The following is a 25,388-nucleotide window of genomic DNA, read 5'->3' on the forward strand; positions in this document are numbered from 1 at the left end:
CCCTTTTTGGTCTTCTCTTTGCCAAGGTAAACAAGGCCAATTCCTTCAGCCTTGCCTCTTATCTCATGTTCTCTAGACCTTTTATCATTTGTGTTGATCTTCTCTGGACTTTCTCCAGTTTCTCCACGTTTCCTGAAATGTGGCACCCAGAACTGGACATGATACTCCAACTGTGGCCTTATGTAGATGGCTCATTCCCTGCTTAGACTGGGCTGGTTAATTTCCAATCCTCCTGTTTATTCTTTTCCTAAGCCAGGAAGTCACAGTAGTTCTGATGGGGGTGCTGCAGGAAGGCATCCCGCACTGCCCCCTGCCTGAAACCTTGTGCAGGTATTAAACAGCTGTCCAGCCCACCCCAGAGGTGACTGCATTTCAGCGTGCCTGAAGCAACACAGCACCAGCAATGGACAGGAGAATGGCTCCTGGGCATGGCTTGCTCATGACTGCTTCAGTCCCATTGGATGGGCCTCAGCCTCTTTCCTTCCCCTCCCCCGCTTTGCAATGGGGCTGTAGACTCTGGGGGGATAGAGGTGGAGGCAGGCAGAGGTGTCTCCATGCGGCAGATGTAGACACGTCTCTGTATTAATCATTCTCTCATTGAAGTTTTTAGCTTTGTATTGAGTCCTTTTACATGGAAACATTGAATTATGTCTTGGTAGAATAGTCCCTAGGACAAGTGAGGCAGAGACTGTCCCTGTGGGGTGAATGAGGTGGGAATGGATAAGGCGGAAGGTGACACCTCTGGGAAGCTGCAAAAGTTGGAAAGGGGATGGAAGCCAGATCCAAGATCAATGAGCCCTGGGAAGTGGGCCCAATGAAAGGAGACTGGACCTGTGGATGCCTTGGGGGTCAGCAGCAAGGGCCTGCTTTGGGAAGCCCCCTCTCTGGAGGTGAATGTGGCAGCATTGAGACACCACCCAGAAGCAGGCGCCACAGACACTAACTGCAGAGTCATGGGACGGCTCTTGCACATGCATTAGATGATAGAACTGCAGGAGGTGGGGGAGCAGTGGCGTAGTGAGGGGGCCGCAGGCGTCAGTTGCCCCTGGGAGAAAAATAATATAAAATTTAGTTAAAAATAGATGTCACACATTTTTTAAAGGAATCCCATATCTCCTGCCTTTTGTTTATTTTTGTCTCTTTAGGCTCCCAGTTAAAATTTTCAAAAGCACTTGAGTGACTAAAGACATATTTTAAAATTGGACTTGGAAATCTAAGCTCAGATTTTCAAAGATAATTAAGCTCCTAAAGAGACAGTTGCCAACTCAGATCTTCAAAGATATCTATCTGATCTTTACACACCTTTGAAAATCTGGTCATAAGTGTCCTAGCTAGTTCTGAATGTGAGATGGAGGAGCCCAGTCCTAATTCCTTCAGGCTTTTTTTTTTTTTTTTAATTTGAACATTAAATGCATGGATCAAAATTATAGGTGCTTTGTGAATATGCTGACTTGAGAGTGGGAAGATTTCCTATGTCATGTATGATTCCTGGGAACCCATCTCAAATATGAAAAACTAGGTTGATACCTGTTCATATCAGGAGCTGTTGAATTCAGTTCACCATTTGCAGTATCTCAGAGACGGCAGCCCCTTCAGCTGTTTCAATTTAAAGGGCTTGTGCCTTCCCCACAGTTGCTAGGCAAGGTGCGTGGAAGATGCGAGCCCTTTAAATAGAAGCAGTTTGAAGTCTTGGGGCTCCTCTCCTGCTCCGAGGCACTGAGCTGGGGCGCGGGGCCTGAAACTACCTCGTGGGCCAGATCAAAGCCCTAGGTGGGCCAGATCCAGCCCACTGAGAGGCTTTTTCCCACCCCTGCTGTACAGCATGTTCTGGCCATGTGTTGTCCAGGTTTGGCCTACTCTTCACTTCCTTTTTGTGTTCCCAATTTAGTTTGTCCATTCCTACTTTGTTCACAGTAGGAACAATCACCTTCCCAGGATGACCTCCCCTCTTCTCTTACCTAGTTCATATATTTTGTCTAGTCGCTTATTGACCCATTTATTTGTCTTAGCACAAAACATTACATTTTTAGCCTGCAAATCTATTTACCTCCCAAATCCTGTCTTCCAAGAAATGAACTTGCCCTCATGTTCATCTGCTTTGGTACAGCCCTCTAGGGCAGTGGTTCTCAAACTTTTTGGGCTCCAGAGCCCTTTACATGCATAAAAATTTATGCGGAGCCCCAGCGGTCCACTGATTGTATGTGTTGTACCTATCGATGTTTCCAGTTTGTCAACCTCGCAAAGCCCCTGGAGATGTCTTGTGGGGTCCTGGGGCTCCGCGGAGCACAGTTTGAGAAACATGGCTCTAGGGTGTTTCTACACCTGTATAGAACCGTCTCCAGTTTCCTGTAGCTCAGCTCTCAGTTGGGCAATGGGAACCAGTTGCTTTATCTTCCTTTGTTTTAAATCAGTGGTGTTAATGCACGAGGGGGACAGGGATGCATTTGATCACCAGTGACTCCCATTCAGTGCAACTTGTCACAGTCTCTGTCACATTTTCTTTAATCTGCGCACTTGGCTATATGGCCTGGGTCCGAAGCTGAGTCAGAGGCAAAATTCAGACTAAATCCTTCCAGGCTCCTTTTCCATGGTGGTGACCTCACCAAAAAGTTGTGGGACCCAAAGCCCATGCAGCGTGTCATGTTATTGGATTTTGGGGAGCAGCCAGGTCACTGCTGCACTCATGGGGGGGTGTTCACCCCAAAAGTACAAAGAGGGCTATGTGAGGTGTCAAACAAAAGGTTACTTGCTGCTGATTCTGTATATGTGCTTCATATAGCTGTATAATGTCTGTGTGTGGAGTTATGAATATGTACTCTGTATGGAGACTGGAAGTTTCTCTGTACCCAAGACCCACCTATGAAGGAATCTAAGTGCCTGGTCAGAGACCATGTGGCTGTCTCCAGCTTGGAAGAAGCCAGGAAGGAGGTATAAATAGGCCATGTGGCCGACTTCATCTTGGTCTCCAGATCTGTTCCTGTCCCCAGATGCAGCCTCGCAGGGAATCACGAGCCGGGAAGAACTGTGGACCCATCCTAACATAGGATGTGCACCAAGGACTTTTAAGCCGGCAGTTATAACATCTCTGCTGTGAGCCTGCATCAAGAACTGGGAGATTCGATTCATGTGATGTATGATACTTTAATAACCTTACTCTCATGCTTTTCTTTCTTGTAGTAATAAACCTTTAGATTGTAGATTCTAAAGGATTGGCTCAGTGTGATTTGTTGGTAAGATCCAGAGTGTAAATTGACCTGGGAATTGTGGCTGGTTTCTTGGAACCAGACAGAACTTGTTCAGGGTAGGTGAGATCGGGTTCTAAGACCCCCCACCTGTGCATGAGACCCAGGGCCATGTGGGGCATGGATATTGCTGGGGTGTTGGAGGGGTTTTGCTTGTGAGGCTTCAGGCAGGCAGCTGAAGCGCTCTGGGGGACTGGTTTGTGGCCTGTTTGGGAAGGTCTCCAGTCTGGGGGCTAGAGAGAGCTCCGAATTTGAGCAATTCGCCCTGAGTGGATGCCCTCAGCTGTGCCCAGACCCAGCCCGGTCCATCACACTGTGTCCATGAGCCATACCGCCCCTTCATTCTCTGTGACAAGTAGTTGAGCCTAGCCTCACTCTCTAAGGGTATGTCTACACTACCCCGCTAGTTCGAACTGGGGGGGTAATGTAGTCATACGGAGTTGCAAATGAAGCCCGGGATTTGAATTTCCTGGGCTTCATTTGCATAAAGCCGGCGCCGCCATTTTTAAATGCCGGCTAGTTCGGACCCTGTGCCGCGCGGCTACACGCGGCTACACGCGGCACGGAGTAGCTAGTTCAGATTAGGCGTACAGCTAGTTCGGATTAGGAAGCCTAATCCGAACTAGCTAGTCCAATGCATCCACATAGCGGGGGGCCCAGAACTGGACACACTATTCTAGATGTGGCCTCACCAGAGCCAAAAAAAGGGGAATAATCACTTCTCTGGATCTGCTGGCAACGCTCCTCCTAATGCAACCTAATATGCCATTAGCCTTCTTGGCTACAAGGGCACACTGTTGACTCATCTCCAGCTTCTCATCCACTCTAATCCCCAGGTCCTTTTCTGCAGAACTGCTACTTAGCCATTCGGTCCCCAGCCTGTACCAATGCTTGGGATTCTTCTGTCCCAATTGCAGGACTCTACACTGGTCCTTGTTGAACCTCATCAGATTTCTTTTGGCCCAATCCTCTAATCTGTCCACCTTAGTGTCATCTGCCAACTTGCTGAGGGTGCAATCCATCCCTCATCCAGGTCATTAATAAAGATGTTGAACAAAACCAGATCCTTGGAGCAGTCCACTAGAAACCGACCGCCAACCTGACATCAAGGTTAAAATATGAAATATGCCTCCTACTGGATCCTGCCATAACCAAATGTGTGCCATGATATTATTAGTGAATTATTTGTATACAGGACTGGACAGGTAGCAGGCAGCGGTGGGAGAAAAATCAAATAACTCCAATTGTGTCTAAAGGGGGGACTGTGCAGGAAATCAAAACTCTCTAAAGAAAACTGCTGTAAGGGTTAAAAGTTTTCCAGACCTCTCTCCCTGTAACAAATCAAATTAACTCTAATCAAGACCCTTCCAATGCCTCCTATCTCAAGTTCATGGATACTCCTAGTCTGTCACAATTTGTCATGTAAACCCTTATCTTTGTCACAGTTTGCCTTGTAGACTCCTCCACTCAAGTTCTCATGTGGCTTTGTGTACTGTAAAACTTACTTCTAGCACTCCTGGGGTGAACAGAAGTCTCAGAGTACTTCTGCTGAGACTTTGATATGTTAAAGAAGAACAATCCACAACTGAACTGTCTAAGCATTCTGTATATAGGATACCTGAATCTGTCTCTCATGGCTGCTGCTTTCACTCTTGGAAGTGACAGCCTGCATGCATGCATCATAAAGTTTTCCCTTCTAGGTTTCTCTCCTGCCTCACTGATTTGACCTCCGGCCTCGGACCCCAGGGGAGTGAGTTACCTCATCATACCTGTACCCCAGGGGAGCGAGATTTCCCCCTCACAGCCTATATCTTATCAAGGTTAGTATGAGCAGGAGGTGTATTGATTGTGTATTTTTATAATTGTTGTATAAGTGGGATGTATAAAAATACTGTTGTGTGGACCCAAGTGGTCATGGGACATAGAGGAGGAGCAGAATTTTCAAAGGAATCTTTGCTAGTTGAACTCTCTTCAAGCTAGGGTGAAAGGTGTTGCCTATAATGTTTTTGCTACTAACACAGCTGTGTTTTATTTACTAATCTGCCTGCTAAATATTTTAGACTTAGTGAAGTTCAATTGTTTTGCTTTAGAAAAGAGCTAGATGTATTATGTCACAATACGCTACAGTTCTGTGGGGAGTAGTATTATTTGGAATGTATTATGAACTCATACATTTTAAAGAATACAGCTCTGTCCCTTGCTGTCTACATCTACCAATTGAACAAACTTCTGGTAGTTCTTCAAATTTAACAGCCGCTGCTTTAATGGCTGAATAGAACAATTTTTTTAGACTCATAGGGGACAATTGCTCCTAAGGATGGCATAAAGAATATTTTCTCATTTGTTTTTATTATGCTGGAGTCTGGCATGTTTTTGAAGTAGGAGGTGGGAAGCCTTCAATGGAGAAAGAACAGATTAAGAACTATTTAGAAAAGTTAGACATACATAAATCCATGGGGCTGGATCTAATGCATCTGAGGATACTGAGAGTGATTTCAGAACCACTGGCCATTATCTTTGAAAACTGGTGACGATTGTGGGGAGGTCCTGGATGATTGGGAAAAGGCAAATATAGTGCCCATCTTTAAAAAATAGAAGAAAGACAATCCAGGGAATGAAAGTCCAGTCAGCCTGTCCTCAGTCCCTGGAAAAATGATGGAGAGGATCCACAAGGAATCCATTTTGAAGTACTTGGAGGAAAGGAAAGTGATCAGGAATAGTCAGCATGGATTCACCAAGAGCAAGTCATGCCTGACCAATCTGATTGCCTACTATGATGAGGTAACTGGCTCCGTGGATATGGGGAAGGTAGTGGATGTGATATACCTTGACTTTAACAAAGCTTTTGATACAGTTTCCTACAGTATTCTTGCCAGCAAGTTAAGGAAGTATGGATTGGATAAATGGAGTATAAGGTGGATAGAAAGCTGGCTAGGTTGTCGGGTCAACAGCTCAATGTCTGGTTGGTGGTCAATATGAAGCTTAGGCTACGTCTACACTGGCCCCTAATTCCGGAAAAGTCATGCAAAGCAGGTAAGTCAGAATAGGGAAATCCGCGGGGGAAAAGCCAGAAAAAAGCGTCTAGACTGGCGCGATCCTCCGGAATAAAGCCCTTTTCCGGAGGATCTCTTATTCCGGAGGATTGCGCCAGTCTAGACGCTTTTTTCCGGCTTTTCCCCAAGCCGGAAAAAAAGTGGTGGACATGTTTATTTAAATCCACGGGGATATTTAAATACCCCGTGGATTACCCTATTCTGACTTACCTGCTTTGCATGACTTTTCCGGAATTAGGGGCCAGTGTAGACGTAGCCTTAGTGTCCCAAGTGCCCATTCTAGGGCTGGTTTTGTTCAACATCTTTACTAATGACCTGGACGAGGGGATGGATTGCACCCCCAGCAAGTTTGCAGATGACACTAAGCTAGGGGGAGAGGTAGATATGCTAGAAGATAGTGAGAGGGTCCAGAGTGACCTGGCCAAATTGGAGGATTGGGCCAAAAGAAATCTGATGAGGTTCAACAAGGACAAGTGCAGAGTCCTGCACTTGGGACAAAAGAATCCCAAACATTGGTACAGGCTGGGGACTGACTGGCTAAGCAGCAGTTCAGTAGAAAAGCTTCGCTTTACACCCCCAGGACTGAACCCTCAGCTTTCCTTACACACTGGAAGGGCCAGTGTAGTCAGATGATTCCAGAGCTGGGGACTCAACCCAGGCCTGCAGAGCCTATGGCCAGTCAGTCCAACCCTGCCCTGGATCGGTGCTCAGGGAACTCTGGCCCAAGGCTCGTCCCTGGCTGGAGGGGAGAGCTGTGGCTGGCACAGCCTCTCGGTTGGGAGGAGGTTGTGGCTGATTCCTGCCATCAGCAGGGTGCCCAGCCCTGCCTGCTCTGAGGGAGCTCTAGCTGCTGCGCCCTGGTGATGCTCCCAGGCCCCGCTGGTGAAGGGGTGAGGGCTGGAGCTCAGCTCAGGGCCCCTCAAGACCTAGCTCCAAATGTGCAGCTATGGGTGGGCTGGAGGATTATGATCTAGGCTACAGCTCCCTGGTTACAGTCCTCACACCCACCTCTCTGTGGGCCAAGCCCTGCGTGTCCCATGCTGTGGTTCAGCTCCCAGTGCGTACCCTGCACTGCATTCTGGGTAAGGCCTGCACAGCCATGGAGGGGACCGGGAGGGAGCCTAGTACCCCGTGCTCCCTTGTGTGGCTGCCTAGGCCTGAGTCCTGTAGCTGGCGTTGGGTACTTTGTGCTGGAAGTAGCTCTGCAATGCTGGGGAAGGGCAGGGAAAGAGGAGGGGCAGGTTTCCGATCAGAAGACGATATCGTTGTAGCCCAAGAACACAAGGACAAGCCTCGGTGTTGCCCTCAGTACACTTACAGGAGCACGCTGAGAGCACAACGGCTGTTAAAGCATTTTATTCATTGAGACCCTTGCAGACAAAAGGCGTCTTGATTCAGTACATATCCGTGGCACGTCTCAGAGAGCCGACTTTGCCACTCGTGGAGCCCCACTCGCTGAATCTCCTGTACTCCCCTGGCCTCAGCAGGTATTGGCGGCCTCTGTAATTGGGCATTTCGTAAAGGATCCAGTGCCCCTCCAGCACGGAGCAAGAGAGCATCTCGTGGGAGCGTAGCTGGTCCATGATTTGCGGAGAGTCCTCGGTTAGCTCTGCCATGTTGCCTCTGTGATCCTCCTTCTCGTAGATCTTTATCCTGTAGGTGCCCCTGTGCTGTGACAGAAATGAGAGAGGGTAATAGAGTGACCGCAGCAGGCTGGCTGCCTGTGATCCTAGGCCCTGAGTCAGCTCTGTGCACTTGTGTTAGCTGTTCAAAAAGTATCCCTGCAAAATTTCCCCCCAGTTATCCCAGAGGGACTACCTCTAGGAGGAAGAAAGCAGTTCTAGTTTTCATTATTAGGCATCTGCTGAAAATGATCAAGCAGGTGCCCTATGACAGTGGCGAGGGCACTGTTGCCATTTTAAGAAAAGAAGCAAAAGCAAACTCACAGGTGGGATGAGCCGGCAGGACTTCATGGAGGTGCTGAAACCCTCCGACTGCATGTCAGGATAGTCGCCCCTTTTCAGAAAGCACTGCTGTCCCTGGAAGTTGGGACGTTCATAGAGCATGAAGCAGCCACTTTCCACTCGAGCCGAGTTACAGCGGCTGAGCTGACTTTGAAAATCCGGACGGTCGCTGCTGCACTCAACAGAGCGTCCCTGGAAGTTTCTGTCCTCGTAAAGGATGATCTGGAACAAGGAACAAATGGCAGCAACTTCAGTAACATGCTGTATTGTTAGAATGAGTCCTGGCATTCTAATTTCCCTGCTTCCAGCATATTAAGCCTGAATTAGACAGGCAGTTGTGTTACTTCGTATCTGCAAAGGCAATGAGGAGTCCTGTGGTACCTAGAAGATGCATCTCACAAAATGGTTTTTGCCCACCAAAGCTTATACCTAAATAAATGTTAGTCTTCTGGGTTCCACCAGCCTTCTTGTTGACTAAGGCTGGAGTGTCTGTTCATTGCTTTTACTGACAGTGAAGATGAAGTGATATACTCCTTTGAAATCAGTGGGATTGATCCTCTTTTATATGAGTGGGAGAGCTCGGCTGTGCCCAGTGTAATATAAAGACATTAGTACAAATTCAAACTTCCCTAATTCTGCATTCTTGATTGTTCTCTTCCACTGGTACACAACAGGAGGAACTGCTTTGACATAATAGAGAAAGGCTATGTCTACACTGCACACCGTACAACAGCGCGGCTGTGCCACTACAGCTGTGCCATTGTCAGGTGCTCAATGGAGTTGCTCTTTGTTGCCAAGAGAGAGCTTCAGCTCACAGACTACAGCTCGATGGTTACAAAAAAATAGAAAACAAAAGCACAATAGTTAATGAAGATTAAAAGAACTCCCCCACACCATGACTGACAGGTTTTGATGACGAAAGTGTAGATGCAGCTTAACTCTGATGTAAACAAGAGACTCAGGTTCCGACCGACATACCAAAAATCCAATCGAGACATTTCTCTTACCTTTCCCATCGTAGCTGGATTCAGGCGACAAGCCATAGTACCCCAGCAGGGCAACTGCCTTTTTATACCTCGCAGCCAGTGCTCAGGGCGCACACGTCAACAAAGGTCTTTTCTCTGTTCATCAAGCCAACTCATGACTCTGGGTCTCATTCACTCTTTGTACTAGTGTCCATAGCTTTTGTGTAGTGGGGAACAGGTTTTATTCCTATTGTTACCAATGAGCAGTTCCAGGCCCTGCATCTGTCAGCACAGCCGTTTTTACACTGAAGACAGCATAGTTCAGGAAAAGAGAAACTTCTGGCAGAGTGACAGAGGGGACGGGATGTCAGCGCCATCACAGTCCTTTTCTGTAGAGTCTCTGCAGCTGCATTGTTAGTAGCGAATGGACAAGTGGCACAGTAAAATGTTCAAATGACAAAACAGAGAGTAGGGAGATAACAGAAATGTGTGTCAAAGAAAGTGTCAAAAGGGCAAGGTAGCCGTCATGCATGTTGTAGCCATTCAGTACTTTGGGGTCAGCAATATGGAGTCTGGAACGTGCTGCTGAGAGACCAGCATGGAGTGAGCAGCTGTTCAGTGGATAGGTGTGCAGCATCAACGCCTACCCACAGCCGCACAGGCTCTTCTGAGCCCCCAGGTGTGGTCATGGTTGCCTTCCTCAGCATCCCACATCTGAAGAGGTTGAGCTTGCACCACATATAACATAGCAGCCCTCAGCCAGGCAGTCTCCCAACAGGCTGAATGAGGAGAAGGAGTTTGTTAGTTGTTGTCTACACTACAGAGTTTTGTTGACAAAAGTTATGCTGCTTTTATTCATTAAATTAAACTATTATTGAATGTCCACATTATGGTCCATTGTGTCAGCAGAGCACATCCACACTAGCAGCTCTTGCATCAACATAGAGAGCAGTGCACTGTGAATTGCTATTCCACTTTGCAACTGGCCACAGGGTTTGGGGAAGGGTTTGCAATGCCGCATGGGGCAGGTGTCTCAATTCCATCATTCCACGGACATCCTACTATATTTCCAGCTGTCTTTCCATTGAAGGGGGGAGGGGAATGTGTGTGTGTGTGTGTTGGGGAGAGGGGCAGAAAACAGTGTGTATTGAGGAAGTATGTGAGAGATTGTGTGTGTGTTGGGGAGAAGGGCAGAAAACAGTGTGTATTGAGGAAGTATGTGAGAGATTGTGTGTGGGGGGGAGAGGAGTATATATGTGAGAGAGACATTGTGTATGTGGGGGAGTAAATATGTGAGAGCCTTTGTGTGTTTTGAAGTAGTATTGGTATGCTCTCTCTCTTCAGCCAAGGCTATGTCTACACTCTGCACCTTACAAATGCCTGGGTGTGCCACTTTCTGTCACTGAGAGAACTCTTGTGATAAAAAAATAAAACCGCCCCCAAGGAAGGTTCTATTAACCGGAAGGAATGGATCACAGATCAGACATGGAGAATGATGGAAGAACAGAAGGTACTCAAACAACAAGTCAACCAAGCAAAAACAAGAGGCCAGAAACAAGCTGCATCATCCAGATACTACTAGATCACAACAGGTGTATGCCAAGGCTACCTTCTTCCTCCATTAATCTTCCTAATTGTCCTAGACTGGGTTACAAAAACAGCATATGCTGACTCAGGAAGGGGACTCCAATGGACTCAAACTAGGAAACCTGAAGATCAAGAATTTGCAGACGACTTAGTCCTGCTTGCAGACAAATTAGAGCATATGCAAGAGAAGACAGATGCCCTACAGGAAACAGCAGAGCAAGTGACCCTCAAGATTAGTCAAGAGAAAACCAACTTGATGCACATTAACAACAGACAGGAAGGTGAAAATAATATTGAAGGAAAAGCAGTGCAAGAGGTTTGTATAGTTAGGGAGTGTTATCAGCAAGAATGGGGGAACTGAAGAGGACATCAGTGCGAGAATACGAAAGACGCAACAAGCCTTTGGTATACTATGACCAGTCTGGGGTACAAAAGCCATTTCAACAAGAACCAAACTACGGATTTTCACTTCCAATGTGAAATCAGTGCTGCTGTATGCCTCAGAGGTGTGGTACGTTGTCCAGAGCAACACTAAGAGAAACCAGACTTTTGTCCATAAATGACATAGGGTACGTCTAGACTACATGCCTCTGTCACCAGAGGCATGTAGATTAGGCTACCAGACATAGTAAACTGAAGCGGCGATTTAAATAATCGCCGCTTCATTTAAATTTACATGGCTGCCATGCTGAGTCGACAGTAGTATAAGGGCCCTACCATCAATCAAACGTTAGCCCCTCCCCTGACCCCGGAAGTCCCGCCCCCTGACCCCGGAAGTCCCGTCTCCCCTGACCCCGGAAGTCCCGCCCCTGGTGGGTAGTACTTCCGGGTCAAGAGAGACAGGTGACCGGAAGTAAAAGGATGTCATGTGACACCCCCCCCCCCCCCCCGTTAGGCCCAGCCCCTGTCGCCAGAAGTCCCGCCCTTGGGGTAATACATCCGGGGTCAAGAGGGCCAGGTGACCGGAAGTAAGGGGTGTCGTGTGACCCCTCTAAGAACTCGCCCCGCCTCCCTCTACCAATCAGGAGGGGTTTTTTTCCCTGTAGGACCGCCCCACGAACCCCTTTGACCAATCGGGGGCAGTTCCGGGACCGGATGACCCGCCCAGAAGTGGGTCGTGTGACCCCTCTAAGAACTCGTCCCGCCTCCCTCTACCAATCAGGAATGTTTTGTTTTTAAATAAAAGGAAAAATTACCCCCCACCACCTCCAGTTAGGATTTATTAGACATGAAACTCAATGGTTTAACCACACCTCACTGAATAGCCAGGGGGCTCTAGTCAATGGTTAGGTTTAGGTGTGACCACTTACCCTTGTTGAGGTTAATGTTTAGTAATTAAATTTGATGGGGTGGATGGATGGGCTCTGATGAATATCTAATTAAATAGCACCTCAGGAGTTGGTAGAAACGCTATTGGACAGTTTAAATATAACCCCTGGGGTTGGTAGAGCGCTACTGGACAGTTTAAAGGACACAGGAGTTGGTAGAAACGCTATTGGACAGTTTAAATATGACCCAGGAGTTGGTTGAATGCTATGGGCTACTTTTTCTAGCCATTAAAAGTTAAAAAAAATTAAGGGTCTAACCCAAAACTGAAATGTTTCAAACTTTTACCCAAACTTTAGAACAAGCATTTGCTCTAAAGACAATCAAACATTTAAAAGCATTTTATTTAAACCCCAAGCCTTAAGCATGAAAGAAGCATGTTTAAAAAAACAAACCCCTAGATATTTATTGATATCTGCAAAGGGTCCCACATGGAAATGGGTACAGCTACATTAAGGATTGGTGCTTTTACTGTTAATACTGTAAGAAAGCCCTACAAAAATATATTTTAACTAAAAGAAAAAAAAATGTAGCCAAAAGAAACACAGTTGTGGAGACAGCTTAATTCTTCCACCCCAGATTACAAAAGGCCATGCTAGGGAGGGGTGCCTTTGTCTTTAAGGAACTATTATTTTAGAGTTGCAGTGATCAAATTAACCTGCTAGCTACTAAGTTGAAGTTGTTTGAAACAATGGGTTAGGAGGGTATAAAAAACCTAGGTATTTTGGAGACTGTCCTTTTCAACAGAAACTTTCTTGAATGGTTGCTGGACTGCAACAGGAGAAGGTATGTTCCCTGTTTTTAACTTTGAAAATATATATTCTATAATGCCACTCTTTGGCCATGCTCTTTTAGTAAAATAATGGTGGCTATCTTTATTGCAGTGTGATCTGTTTAACATGGCACCAGTAATTTTAAGCTGCAGTTCACCACCAGGCCAAAGTAAAAACCATTTTTAACTGTAGTTGTGCTTAATACTGTTAAAAAAAACCCTGGGTAATACTAACTAACATTTGTGCTTATTCTTTAACCTTAAGGCCCAAGCACACATGGGGGGGAACAGAACAAGCATGTGCCTGCAACACTTTATCCCATAGTGAAAGGTAACTTTTTTGCAATTGACTTTTAAATGTATGTGGGGTTTGTGTGTGTGTGGTTTGTGTGAGAGAGAGATGAGGTCTGTGCAAGACATAGGTGTGTTTTTAAAAAGTATTTGGTTGCAAACTGTTGGCTTGTTTCAAACTAAGAGGTTGTTTACAGTGCAAAATGTGATGTGTTTTTAAAATGGGTTTGAGGCATTTGGGGGTAATCCTAACTAACCAAAAGCCCAAACACTCATGTGCCTTTTAAATACATGTGGTGCTACTGGGTTTGTGTGTGTGAGAGAGAGGGGGTCTGTGCAAGACACAGGTGTGTTTTTAAACTATATGTTGGCAAACTGCTGGTATAGAGTGTTTGGTGGGTTGCTCTTTCTGTGCCAAATGTGTTTTCAAAATAAATGTTCAATTCTGAGTTGGGGGAGGAGGTGGTGGGGTTAGGCTAAAAGTATCTGGGATGGTTACAAAAATGTGGTGTGTTTTTACCTGGGGGTTTTTATTTTTTTAAAAAGCTGGCTGTAGGGGTTAAGATGTGGGTGATTCAGGGGCTTATGCTAGAGATAAGTGGTTTAAAAAAAAAACAGTTTGTTGCATACCGCTGCTTTTAAAAAATTATTGTTGCAAATGGTTTTAAAACTGTTGTGGGGAGTTTTTGAAGATGTGTGTGTGTGTGTGTGTGTGTGTGTGATGGAGTTTGTGACAGACACAGGTGTGTTTTTAAAATATATGTTGGCAAACTGCTGGTATAGAGTGTTTGGTGGGTTGCCTTTTCTGTGCAAAATGTGATGTTAAATGCATGTGAATTTTGGAAAGTATATGGCTGCAAACTTGGTTTGGTGTGTTTTATAAAGCTGCTGTTTAGTGTATGTGTGTGGAGGGAGGGAGGGGAAGGGGGCTGTGCAAGGCATAGGTGTAGGGGTTTTAAAGTACTTGGTTTGCTTAAACTAACAAGGGGTTTTAAAAGCAGTTTTGGTTTTTATTCTGCAAAATGAGATGTATTTAAAAAATTTGTGGTTTTCTACTCACGGGATCATAATTCATGATAACATCAGGAGGTCCAGAATGACGTGCCACAAGGCTGTTCATATGTTCCAATAATTCGGGTATAGTTGAGTAATAACCTCGCCGCAGGATATAACTCCATGGTTTATCTCCAAAGGTGATTTGGAAAGGGGTGTCCTCAGTAATGTTGTTCCAGCTGTGTGGATATTGTATTTCCACTAACCCCACTTCCCAGGCCCCCGGGAGATCCAACGACTTTATTAGCTGTATTGTAAAGGCCGAGCTGGTGTTTTGGGGAAAAACCCCAGAGCTGGCGTTGCTGGGCAGAGTGATGTAGAAGCCCCCGTCCTGCTTTTAAATGTTTGATTGTCTTTAGAGCAAATGCTTGTTCTAAAGTTTGGGTAAAAGTTTGAAACATTTCAGTTTTGGGTTAGACCCTTAATTTTTTTTAACTTTTAATGGCTAGAAAAAGTAGCCCATAGCATTCAACCAACTCCTGGGTCATATTTAAACTGTCCAATAGCGTTTCTACCAACTCCTGTGTCCTTTAAACTGTCCAGTAGCGCTCTACCAACCCCAGGGGTTATATTTAAACTGTCCAATAGCGTTTCTACCAACTCCTGAGGTGTTATTTAATTAGATATTCATCAGAGCCCATTCATCCACCCCATCAAATTTAATTACTAAACATTAACCTCAACAAGGGTAAGTGGTCACACCTAAACCTAACCATTGACTAGAGCCCCCTGGCTATTCAGTGAGGTGTGGTTAAACCATTGAGTTTCATGTCTAATAAATCCTAACTGGAGGTGGTGGGGGGTAATTTTTCCTTTTATTTAAAAACAAAACATTCCTGATTGGTAGAGGGAGGTGGGACGAGTTCTTAGAGAGGTCACACGACCCACTTCTGGGCGGGTCATCCGATCCCGGAACTGCCCCCCGATTGGTCAAAGGGGTTCGCGGGGCGGTCCTACAGGGGAAAAAACCCCTCCTGATTGGTAGAGGGAGGCGGGGCGAGTTCTTAGAGGGGTCACACGACACCCCTTACTTCCGGTCACCTGGCCCTCTTGACCCCGGATGTATTACCCCAAGGGCGGGACTTCCGGCGACAGGGGCTGGGCCTAACGGGGGGGGGGGGGGGGGGGGGGTCACATGACATCCTTTTACTTCCGGTCACCTGTCTCTCTTGACCCGGAAGTACTACCCACCAGGGGCGGGACTTCCGGGGTCAGGGGAGACGGGACTTCCGGGGTCAGGGGAGACGGGACTTCCGGGGTCAGGGGGTGGGGCTAACGTTTGATTGATGGTAGGGCCCTTATACTACTGTCGACAAACAGCTGATCAGCTGTTTGTTGGCTCAGCGCGGCAGCCATGTACATTTAAATGAAGCGGCGATTATTTAAATCGCCGCTTCATTTTACTATGTCTGGTAGCCTAATCTACATGCCTCTGGCGACAGAGGCATGTAGTCTAGACGTAACCTTAGATACATTCTTCAGCTAAAGTGGTACGATAGAATGCCGAACAAAACCTTGTGAACCAAAACAAATCAGAAACCAATGGAAGTCCAGGGTAAGAAAAGAAAATAGTGCTGGGCAGGCCACATCCTGCATAAGGACTGTCAGGAATGTATCATGAGACAAGCGTTAGAATGGAATCCAAAGGGAAAGAGGAAAAGGGGACGTCCCAAACAAACATGGCGACGAAGCTGCCTGGATGAAGTAAAAGTAGCTGGCTAAACGTGGGATCAAATCAAGACTATCGCTAGGGATCGCAAGAGATGGAGAATGACTGTGGAGGCCCTATGCTCCATTAGGAGCCCAAAGGACTAATAGAATGAGAGGTGGTAGCTTCGCCAGCAGGTGAGCATCCATGGTTCACACTGGCACTTTCTGTTTATCAGGGGTATGTATTTTTTCACACCCATGAGTAACAAAAGTTTTAATTATGAAAATGTAGTGTGGGCATAGCAACCAAGCCTGAGCACAGCAGTCTCCCCTCCCCCTCAGCCTACTCTGCCTTCTTGTTAGTTCCACATTAATGGTTCTGTGATTCCCGCCGAGTTTTCCCAAAGCCCCCTCAACTGCTGGGAGCAGCATCCTCAGCAGCTCTGTGAGCTCCCCAGGCTGAGGAATATCAAAGCTTTCCAGAGCTTTGAAAGCAGTGGGGTGCAGAGCAGCAGAGTGGAAACCAGTGAGCAGAGCAGTCATGGTGGGCATTGTGGGCTACTGGGGGAGGCCAGTTATGACAACATAATGAATAATAATGTGTAGACCAGGGATGGGCAATAACTTAGGAAAGGGGCCACTTCACAAATTTCGGAAGTGGCTGTGGGTTGACCTGGAAGGGGCAGGCCTTGGGCAGAAAAGGCGGGGTTGAGAACTACCCTGCTGGGAGCTTTGCTTGGCCTGGGGTCCCTGACCCTTGACTTCTGGCCAATGGAAGGGATCTGGAGCAGATGGGAGGCTGTTGGGGGCTAGCTTCCTCCTAGAGTTATCTGGAGTGGAGGCTTAGAATTCACATAACATGGCTGGGAGCTCCTGATCCTGCTGCCTGGCAGCCACCCAGCAAGCACAAGCCCTTTGAATAGCAGCAGTTGAAAGGCTCTCACCTCCCGGGCAGCTCCCAGGCAACGGGCCAGTGGGACTGAGAGCTGCGAGCCCTTTCAATTGCTTCTGTTTAAAGGGCTTGCACCTGCCGGGTGGCTGCCAGGCAACGCAGCTGCCCAGCAAGTGTGGGCCCTTTAAATAGAAGCGGTAGAAAGAGCTCTCGCGTCTCTGGCTCCCAGGCAATGCGATAGGGCAGGAGTTGGCAACCTTTCAGAGATGGAGTGTCGATCGACTTACTCACCTCTGTGTATGCTTCCGAACGCTGGTGATACTTTTTTAAAGTCAATAATAGTCCAACTTACAGCAGCTACATTAATAAATACATTAAGATGCAGAACTTACCTTTTAGTGCAGGGGTCGGAAACCTTTCAGAAGTGGCGTACTGAGATTTAACTTCTTCCCAGATCTGCATGCCAGGAGAAGGAAGGGGGAGGGGGGCAAGGGCAGGCTGAGTATGGTGACCTTATTTTCTGAACCAGCTGCAGCTAGTGAGAACGTTTTAGTTTAAATTATGAAACAGATTAAGTGTTTTAACTTTCTCATGTGAGTTTATCAAACTTCAATTTAAATAAAGTAAAATATTATGTCCAACACAAAAGGTTTCCATGTTTTCTTTATTTATGGTGGGTTTGGATCGGGGGTCACTGACTCTCAGAAAAATCAGTTGGGGACCACACAAGTGAGAAGCAAAAAAACTCCCAAAACCCCCAACGCTCACTCAGGGCTGGCACGAGGTATTCTGGCACCCCGGGCACGGGCGCTCAGTGCCACCCCTGGGTGCACGGCACATGTGCGGGCCCACCTGTGGGGAGCGGGCCTGCCCTCCTAGGGTGCACAGGCCTGCCCCCAGGGAGCACGGCATATTCATGGCCTGGCTACAGCCACTGGTGCGCAGCCCGGGTCTGCCTCTGGGGCGCACGGCGCATGCGTGGCCCCCTATGGCTGCTGGCACGGCACAAGTGCAGCCCAGTCCGGCCCGGTCGTCGCTGCTGGTGCCCGTGTGGGGGGAAGGGCATTGTTGGCCGGCGCCGCAGGGATGCGAGTGGGCCGGTGCTGTGGGAGCCGGGCGCGCGGCGCCTGATGGCAGCTGTAAGGGACGCTGTGTGCCCCTTACAACTGCCATCAGGTGCCCCCCATCAGTTGGTGCCCTGGGCAGCTGCCTGGCTCACCCATGCCTCCGTCCGGCCCTGTGCTCACTGATGTGGCCCCAACTGAGATGCCTCACTCCTCTTGTGCCCCAGCCTCATGGGGTGAGGGAAAGGGAAGGGGGGGCTGGGGTTCAGGGCTTCCCATACACCAGATTTACTTTTCTGGGGTTCCAGAGTTAGTGGATTTTATGGACCCCCTTAGGCTCTGGGGTAGGGTCAAAAATGAGGAGGACAGTGTATGAGACAGGGCTGCCAGCAAGTAGGATAGGGATGCAGTGCAGGATCTGGGAGGGAGCCGGGGTGCAGAAGCAAGCTGGGAGTAGGGTGTCTTGCCAGGTGCAGGCTGTAGGAACAAGGGAGGGTATCGGAGCAAGCTGGGGGTGCCAGGTCTTGTGGGGGAGAGAAGTGAGGGGATTGGGAACTGCTCGTGGGCTGGAGCAAAGCCTGGATCTGGCCCGCTAGAGGCTTTTGTCCACCCTCGGTCTAGACTGACTCTTAGGGTGTGTCTAGACTACATGGCTTTGTCGATGGAGCCATGTAGTGAGTTTACTCAGCAAAGGGAAATGAAGCAGCGATTTAAATAATCGCCGCTTCATTTACAGCAACATGGCCGCCGAACTGTGCCGATCAGCTGTGTGTCGGCACAGCATGGCAGTCTAGACAGGGATCTGCTGACCCCACAACCCTTCGTCGGCAGATCCTTTATGCCTCAGGTTCTGGGGTCGGCAGATCCCCAGCTAGACTGCTGCGCTGTGCCAACAAACAGCTGATCGGCACAGCGCGGCGGCCATTGTGATGTAAATGAAGTGGTGATTATTTAAATCACCGCTTCATTTCCCTTTGCCGAGTAAACTCATCTACATGGCTCCATCAACAAAGCCATGTAGTCTAGACACACCCTTAGTTGCTTTAATTTTGCTGCAGAAAGCTCTATGCCATTTGTCAGGGTGGGTTCATTTTGTGGACAAAACAGCAGAGTTTTGCCACCAAAAATAGCTTTGTGGTGTGTACAACTCTGCTCTTTTGTTGACAATGGCTGCCTTTTGCTGACAGAACTGTGTGGTGACGAGAAGGCAAGGTGCTCATTCCCGTTGTTTGCCACAGTGTGACAGTCTACCATGGAGCTGGTCAGTAACATAGTCCAGATTGGTGTTCTGCTGATGTGTTAGTGGTGAGCCATGTCCTTGCAATGGTGCTGGAACTGGGGGAGCCCCTGCCTTCTGGTGTTTTAGGAGAGCATGGGTGATGTTGCCCCCCACCAAGCCTTGAGCAGGTGCAGAGCAGCACAAATCCACACCCATTCTCTGAGTTAGTAACCTTAGTGGCCCCCCTCCCCCAGCTGCACAACACTTTGCTCATGAATTGCTTGTGTTAGGGCAGTAACATATTTAATGTGGAAGGCCTCCCCATCCAAGTGTGAGAGAGCATTTACGTTAACTAGCACATATTTGTTACTTCTTGGTGATAAGCATAACTCTTCAATATAGTCTATTAGAATTCATTTCCTTGGACTTCTTGGTGCCTATCTCAGAAGACCTTTTTTTTTTTTTTTAGCAGGATTGTCTGGCACAGAGTAGACAAGCATCAAGGTGTTCCTTCAAATCCCCTTTGCATTGGTGCCACCATCATATTTTTGTCAATCTGTCTTTGGCTTCTGCATCTTTGGAGTGATCACCCACAGTGGATTCAAGCAGCCATAAAAGCACATCTTTTCTCGTATTTTGTGGTGCCACCCATATTGATTTAAACATGGCAGTTCTTGCTGTAGTACCAAGCTGTGACCTTGTACATTCATGTTTTGGCTCCTGTCTTACTCCCAAATCATTCTTATCTTCATAGTCTGTTATTGAATGCTTCACAGCCGCTCTGCTTTAACTTGTGATTTTTGCTGGCCACAAGTGAAAACTGCTATAGGGATAGTTTTCAAAGCCATCTCCTATGGCCAGGATGGCTACTGTATTTCTGGCTGTTAGACTAGCTATCTGATTTTTGGTGTTAACTAATTTCTCTGTGGGTACGTCTAGACTACATGCCTCTGGCGACAGAGGCATGTAGATTAGGCTACCCGACAGAGTAAAATGAAGGGGCGATTTAAATAATCGCCGCTTCGTTTAAATTTACATGGCTGCCGCGTTGAGCCGACAAACAGCTGGTCAGCTGTTTGTCGGCTCAGCGCGATAGTCTGGACGCTCCCCTGCCGACATCAAAGGGAGTTGTCGACAACCCAGGTATGCCTCCTGGGATGAGGCATACCTGGGTTGTCGACAACTCCCTTTGATGTCGGCAGGGGAGCGTCCAGACTATTGCGCTGAGCCGACAAACAGCTGATCAGCTGTTTGTCGGCTCAACGTGGCAGCCATGTAAATTTAAATGAAGCGGCGATTATTTAAATCGCCCCTTCATTTTCCTATGTCTGGTAGCCTAATCTACATGCCTCTGTTGCCAGAGGCATGTAGTCTAGACGTACCGTGTGTGTGTGTGTGTGTGTGTGTGTGTGTGTGTGTGTGTGTGTGTATTGCGCATATGTGTCTGAATTTTAATCATGTTTATATAGGCCACAATCACTCATGACTGGAGATTCCCATGGGATAGTGTTTAGGTAATGCTACAGATCCCCGGAATCCAATCTGAATATAGATAGGGACCTCTTTAATGTTTTTAATTAAATACTACTAAGAATTGTGTGATGATGGGGGACTAATTTCACAGATATCGATTGGATGACAAGTGCTACTAATAATAGCAGAATGCAGATTTTCCTGGAAGTGATAACAGAGACAAGTGAAGGGGGGTACAAAGGGTCGTGTGCCCCTAAACACTGGGGCACACAGCCACAAATGGTTTGGGACAACCACTCCAGGCTCTGCACTTTGGGGGGTCCTGTGGAGGCAGATGGCAATCTAAGGGACCTGGCACCAGCAGCAGGGATTGTGCCCTGCGTTCATCAGCAGAGGCAGGAAGCAGCATAACCCGGCCTCAGCCAACTCCACTCCCCCTGGCTCCTAGACATGCCATTCGTGGGAGGGGACTTGACGGAAGGGGTGGAACCTCTCCCCATGCTCATTGATGGCATTAAGTGGTGCAACATGTCTGGGAGCAGGCAGAGCAGAGCGAGCTGAGCCTGGTGAGCGCAGGGTGACCTGACCAGTGCTGGCAAAGCCAGGCCCATGCTAGTCTCATGCTCCATGTCACAGGGGAAGCAGGGGCAGGCAGAGGTGGGGAGGGAACAGAACAAAGTTGGGGGCAGAGCAGGGGTGGAGAAGCAGGGAAGAGGCAGGGCCTGGGGTAGAGGAGGGCTCTCCTGGGTCCTGCATTCTCCTAAGGATGGTCCTGTCCTGGGCTACGGGATGGCACAGGAATGAGTCAAATCGGGGGTGCTGGTCACATGGCTGATGCCCTGCTTGCATCCCTCTGCAGCAGTCCCCACTGGCTGACGTTACTTCCCCAGGATTTTAGATTTGATTTTTGGGGAGGGCCTCATAGAAGAACTGCATGTAGGAGATAAAGGTTTGGATTATCATGAGCTAATTCAGTTTAAATTAATAAAACAAACTAAACAAAAATAGCTCTGCAACAAGGGTCCTTGATTTCAAAAGGGCAAACTGTAAAAATTAAGGGACTTAGTTAGAGAAATGGACTGGAATGGGGAACTGAAGGATGTAAATGTGGAGGAGGCTTGGAATTACTTTACATCAAAGTAGGAAAAATGATCAGAAAGCTGTATCCCAAGCAAGGGGGCGAAATGGTAAGGACGCGTTTGCAGCCCAAGCTTGTTGAGCACTCATCACAAACAGGTGAGTAAGAGAAAGCAGAAAGTATGCAAGGGATGGACGATGAACTGGATCAACAAGAAAAGCAACCTCTTGGAGATGGCAAAGTATGGGATTAGAATGAGAACTGCCAAAAGCCAAGCAGAGTTGGAAACAGAAGGGGGACTGCTAAGCACTGAAGAGAAGGTGAAGATTAAAGATAATTTAAACATGGTTCAACACCAGAAAAGTATCTTTGCCTCAATTTTTAATAAGAGTAAGGAGATTAGTGGCAGAGGGTCTGTCTACACTACCCTCCTAGTTCTAACTAGCGGGGTAATGTAGGCATACCGCACTTGCAAATGAAGCCTGGGATTTGAATTTCCCGGGCTTCATTTGCATAAGCGGGGAGCCGCCATTTTTAAATCCCCGCTGGTTTGAACCCTGTGTAGCGCGGCTACACGGGGCTCGAACTAGGTAGTTCGGACTAGGATTCCACGAGGTGTACCGGTAGTTCGGAATAGGAACCTAGTTCAAACTACCTAGTTCGAGCCCCATGTAGCCGCGCTACACGGGGTTCAAACCAGCGGGGATTTAAAAATGGCGGCTCCCCGCTTATGCAAATGAAGCCCGGGAAATTCAAATCCCGGGCTTCATTTGCAAGTGCGGTATGCCTACATTACCCTCCTAGTTCGAACTAGCGGGGTAGTGTAGACATACCCAGAGTGGTGAATGGGAACAAAGATTTGGAAGCAGAAATCTCCACATTTGAGGTGGAAATCGAACTCACACAGCTTCATGGGACTAAATCGGGGACCAGGATTCCCTGTAAGGTTTGCGCCTGCACCAAGAATTTGAGTCCTACCCACCCCCTCACCAGAGCCACACAGCTGTGGCTCCAGCTGCTCCCAGGGGTGGGGATGCGTGGCCCAGGAGTAGCAGGGCAGTTGTCCCTATCTTTGACCCAATCTCAGGGCTGGAGTGGCAGCCTGTGTGGGCCGCATGACAGGTGACAGCTCTTCTGGGTGGCCTGGGTTGGAGCCACATGGTGGGCGGTGACTGCTCTGACTCAGCACCGGGCACTGAAACGTGGTGGCTCCGTGCCCCCACCCAGGGATCTGCAGCCCCAGCCTGGAATGGAGGGGCCCAGCAGCGACCTGTTTCACTTCGCTCCTGCCTGCTTCCTCCTCCCTGGGCTGCTCTTGCTGCTGCCAGGTACCGCACTGCTGCCAGTCCGCACCCAACCCGTGGCACCCAGCCCAGCTCCCCTTATTTTCCACTGGCCCTCCTCTGCCAGTGGCATTTGTCAGATCTCCCCCCCCCCCCCCAAGCTAGACCTGGGGATGGGGGAAATGGCACGTGGCCAGGCTTCCCCCACCTGTGCCTGGGGCACCCATCCCAGCTGAAGTGGCACGAAGGGGTGGTAGGACGTTCGCTTCTCTCTGCCTGCTGGGGGCAGGGGGACACTGCAGATGCTGCCCTCCCCGCCTGTGGCAACTGGACCCAGACCCTGGTAACTCTGTGTGGCCTCCAGGGAGCTGGTGGGATGAGGTGGGGCTGTCACCTCCCCATGGGTTGGAGCCTGGCATGGCCTGGCCCCGGGCGCTGCAGCATCCTGGCAGGCCAGGCCCGCACTGGGCAGGACATGATCTGGGCTTCCGCTCTTCTGGTGGCTGAGGTGCATCTGGCTCTGACTCTCATTGCCTGGGCCCAATCCTGTCCCAAGCACGGGGCGTGGGAGGTAGCGGGTCACCTGGGCAAAGCTACCATGAGGCAGGGCCAAGTCTGCAGAGGGAAAGGGCTCCCTTAGCCAGGGCTGTTCACCCAAGCTTGCCTGGGGAGAGCGGCCCGGACTGGATGTTAATGCCTCTCCCCTGCGTGGCCCGGCCGTCCTTTGTACAGGTAAGCGTCATTGATCGGTGGTTTCCAAACTTCTTAGACCTCCCCCAGTAACAGTCTCCACCAACACCTGTCTGTTATGCGTCTGGGACAGCAACATGGCTTCCCTCTGTCCCGGAAGAGGTAGGGCCCTTTAAGACACCTAAGCAGGAAGGCAGGACTAGGAGCAGAAGAGCTGAGAGCGGAGTTGGAGCCTAGTGGCTGAACAGGCAGATGCTCGGCCTCAGCTCCCGCAGCGAAGGGTCCAGCTGCTCTACGCCCAACAGGAGGACTGGATTGGGCCACCAGGACCCTTGCCTGTCCCAGAGGACTGGCCTGGGCCACTGAGACTGCTGCCATGGCCCAAGGACTCGCCAAGACCCCTGGGACCCTCGCCGGGCCCTGATGACTGGACCAGCCCACCTGGGCCCGTCTGAGCTGTAGCCAGAACCCATGGACACACTGCCAGCACCTCCATCCCCAACTGATCCCTAGGAGCAGCACCTGAGCCAGGTAGGCCCCCAGGGGGAACTGGGAAGCGGCCCAGGGACAGCTGACCCCCAGGGCGGCTGCGGAGATAGAGGTTGGGTTGGGCAGTGCATTGCGGCTTGGATCCCTGCTGACCCACACACCTGGTTGGCATATTTGGGGTTGGGAAGGAATTTTCCCAGGATCAGATTGTCAGAGACTTTAGGGTTTTTTGCCTTCCGCTCCAGCATGGGATATGGGTCACTTGAAGGTTTAAACTAGCATAAATTATGGACTCTCTGTAACATGAAGTCTTTAAATCATGGTTTGAGGACTTCAGTAACTCAGACAGACGTTATGTGTCTATTAGAGGAGTGGGTGGGTGAAGTTCTGTGTCCTGCAATGTAAAGGAGGTCAGACTAGGTCAGGGATCAGCAATCTATGGCTTGCGAGCCAAATATAGCTCGCAGATTGAGATCAGCCCTCTTTTGCTTCCCCCCACCCCTGCCATATATAAAGACAATGTTGAACCCTTTTGTGTTGGACTTAATATTTTATTTTATTTAAAATGAAGTTTGGCAAACTAACATGAGAAAGTAAAAGTGCCCAGCCCCGATCTGGCCATAGCATCCTGTCCTCGGCCCCAATCCTGGGACCGGCCCCACAGTCTGGCTCCCATCTGGCCACAGGAAGGGCTGGCAGTGGCAGCCCCCCTCCTGCTGTAGCACAGGTGAGAGGGGAGGCCACAATCCAGCTGTTGTGATCCTGGCCCAGCCTCTCCAGCCACCTGCTGCCCAGGTGCAGTAGCTCAGCCCCAGCCAGGTAGGAAATCCAGCCCTAGCCCTCCTCCCCCACATACTCTACTTCCTGCCTCCAGCGCCCTGCCCTTCCTCCTGCACCTTCCACACTCCTCATCCTCTCATAAACCCCAACCCTGACTCCTGCACCCCACATCCACAAACTGCAACCCCAGCAGCAGCAGAAGTCCCATTAAATAAAGCCTGAGAATACTGTTTCATGTACGCTGTTACTAATCATTATGTTAATTATCAATAACATTCAATTGTATATTTTCAGTCATGCAAATGGGCATTCTTATATGGCTCTTTGTTGACCACTTGTTCTGAATGTTGATGTAGTCTGGCTCTTTGGTTTGAAGAGGTTGCCAACCCCTGGACTAGAGGATCATGATTGTTCTTTCTGACCTTAGTCTGGGAGTCTATGCTCACTTTGACATACAGTTTGGCATGTAGCATTTGCCACATAGTTCTGTGCTTGATTTTCCTTGTATTGGTGGCTT

At 48.7% G+C, this 25,388-nt stretch overlaps 1 protein-coding gene across 1 annotated transcript; it reads right to left on the reverse strand.

The window, feature by feature from the left end:
• Positions 1-7,635: 7,635 nt before the first annotated feature.
• Positions 7,636-9,344, reverse strand: LOC102454371 (gamma-crystallin B-like). Its single transcript, XM_006121080.4, has 3 exons — positions 9,267-9,344; positions 8,242-8,481; positions 7,636-7,965 (listed from the first exon to the last, which is right to left on the reverse strand). The coding sequence occupies exons 1-3, from the start codon at positions 9,300-9,302 to the stop codon at positions 7,690-7,692; spliced, it is 552 nt and encodes a 183-aa protein (XP_006121142.2). The 5' UTR covers positions 9,303-9,344; the 3' UTR covers positions 7,636-7,689.
• Positions 9,345-25,388: the final 16,044 nt, after the last annotated feature.

Source organism: Pelodiscus sinensis, chromosome 7 (genome assembly GCF_049634645.1).
Source record: "Pelodiscus sinensis isolate JC-2024 chromosome 7, ASM4963464v1, whole genome shotgun sequence".
Taxonomy (NCBI): Eukaryota; Metazoa; Chordata; order Testudines; family Trionychidae; genus Pelodiscus; species Pelodiscus sinensis.

What these genes read in the sequence shown, in the direction of transcription:
- LOC102454371 (XM_006121080.4), bottom strand. Translation starts at nt 9,302, where the DNA reads ATGGCTTGTCGCCTGAATCCAGCTACGATGGGAAAG. An exon ending in ATCCAGCTACGATGGGAAAG is followed by an intron (nt 8,482 to 9,266) that starts GTAAGAGAAATG and finishes TCCTTGTTCCAG; the next exon opens with ATCATCCTTTACGAGGACAG. An exon ending in CCTGCCGGCTCATCCCACCT is followed by an intron (nt 7,966 to 8,241) that starts GTGAGTTTGCTT and finishes TTTCTGTCACAG; the next exon opens with CACAGGGGCACCTACAGGAT.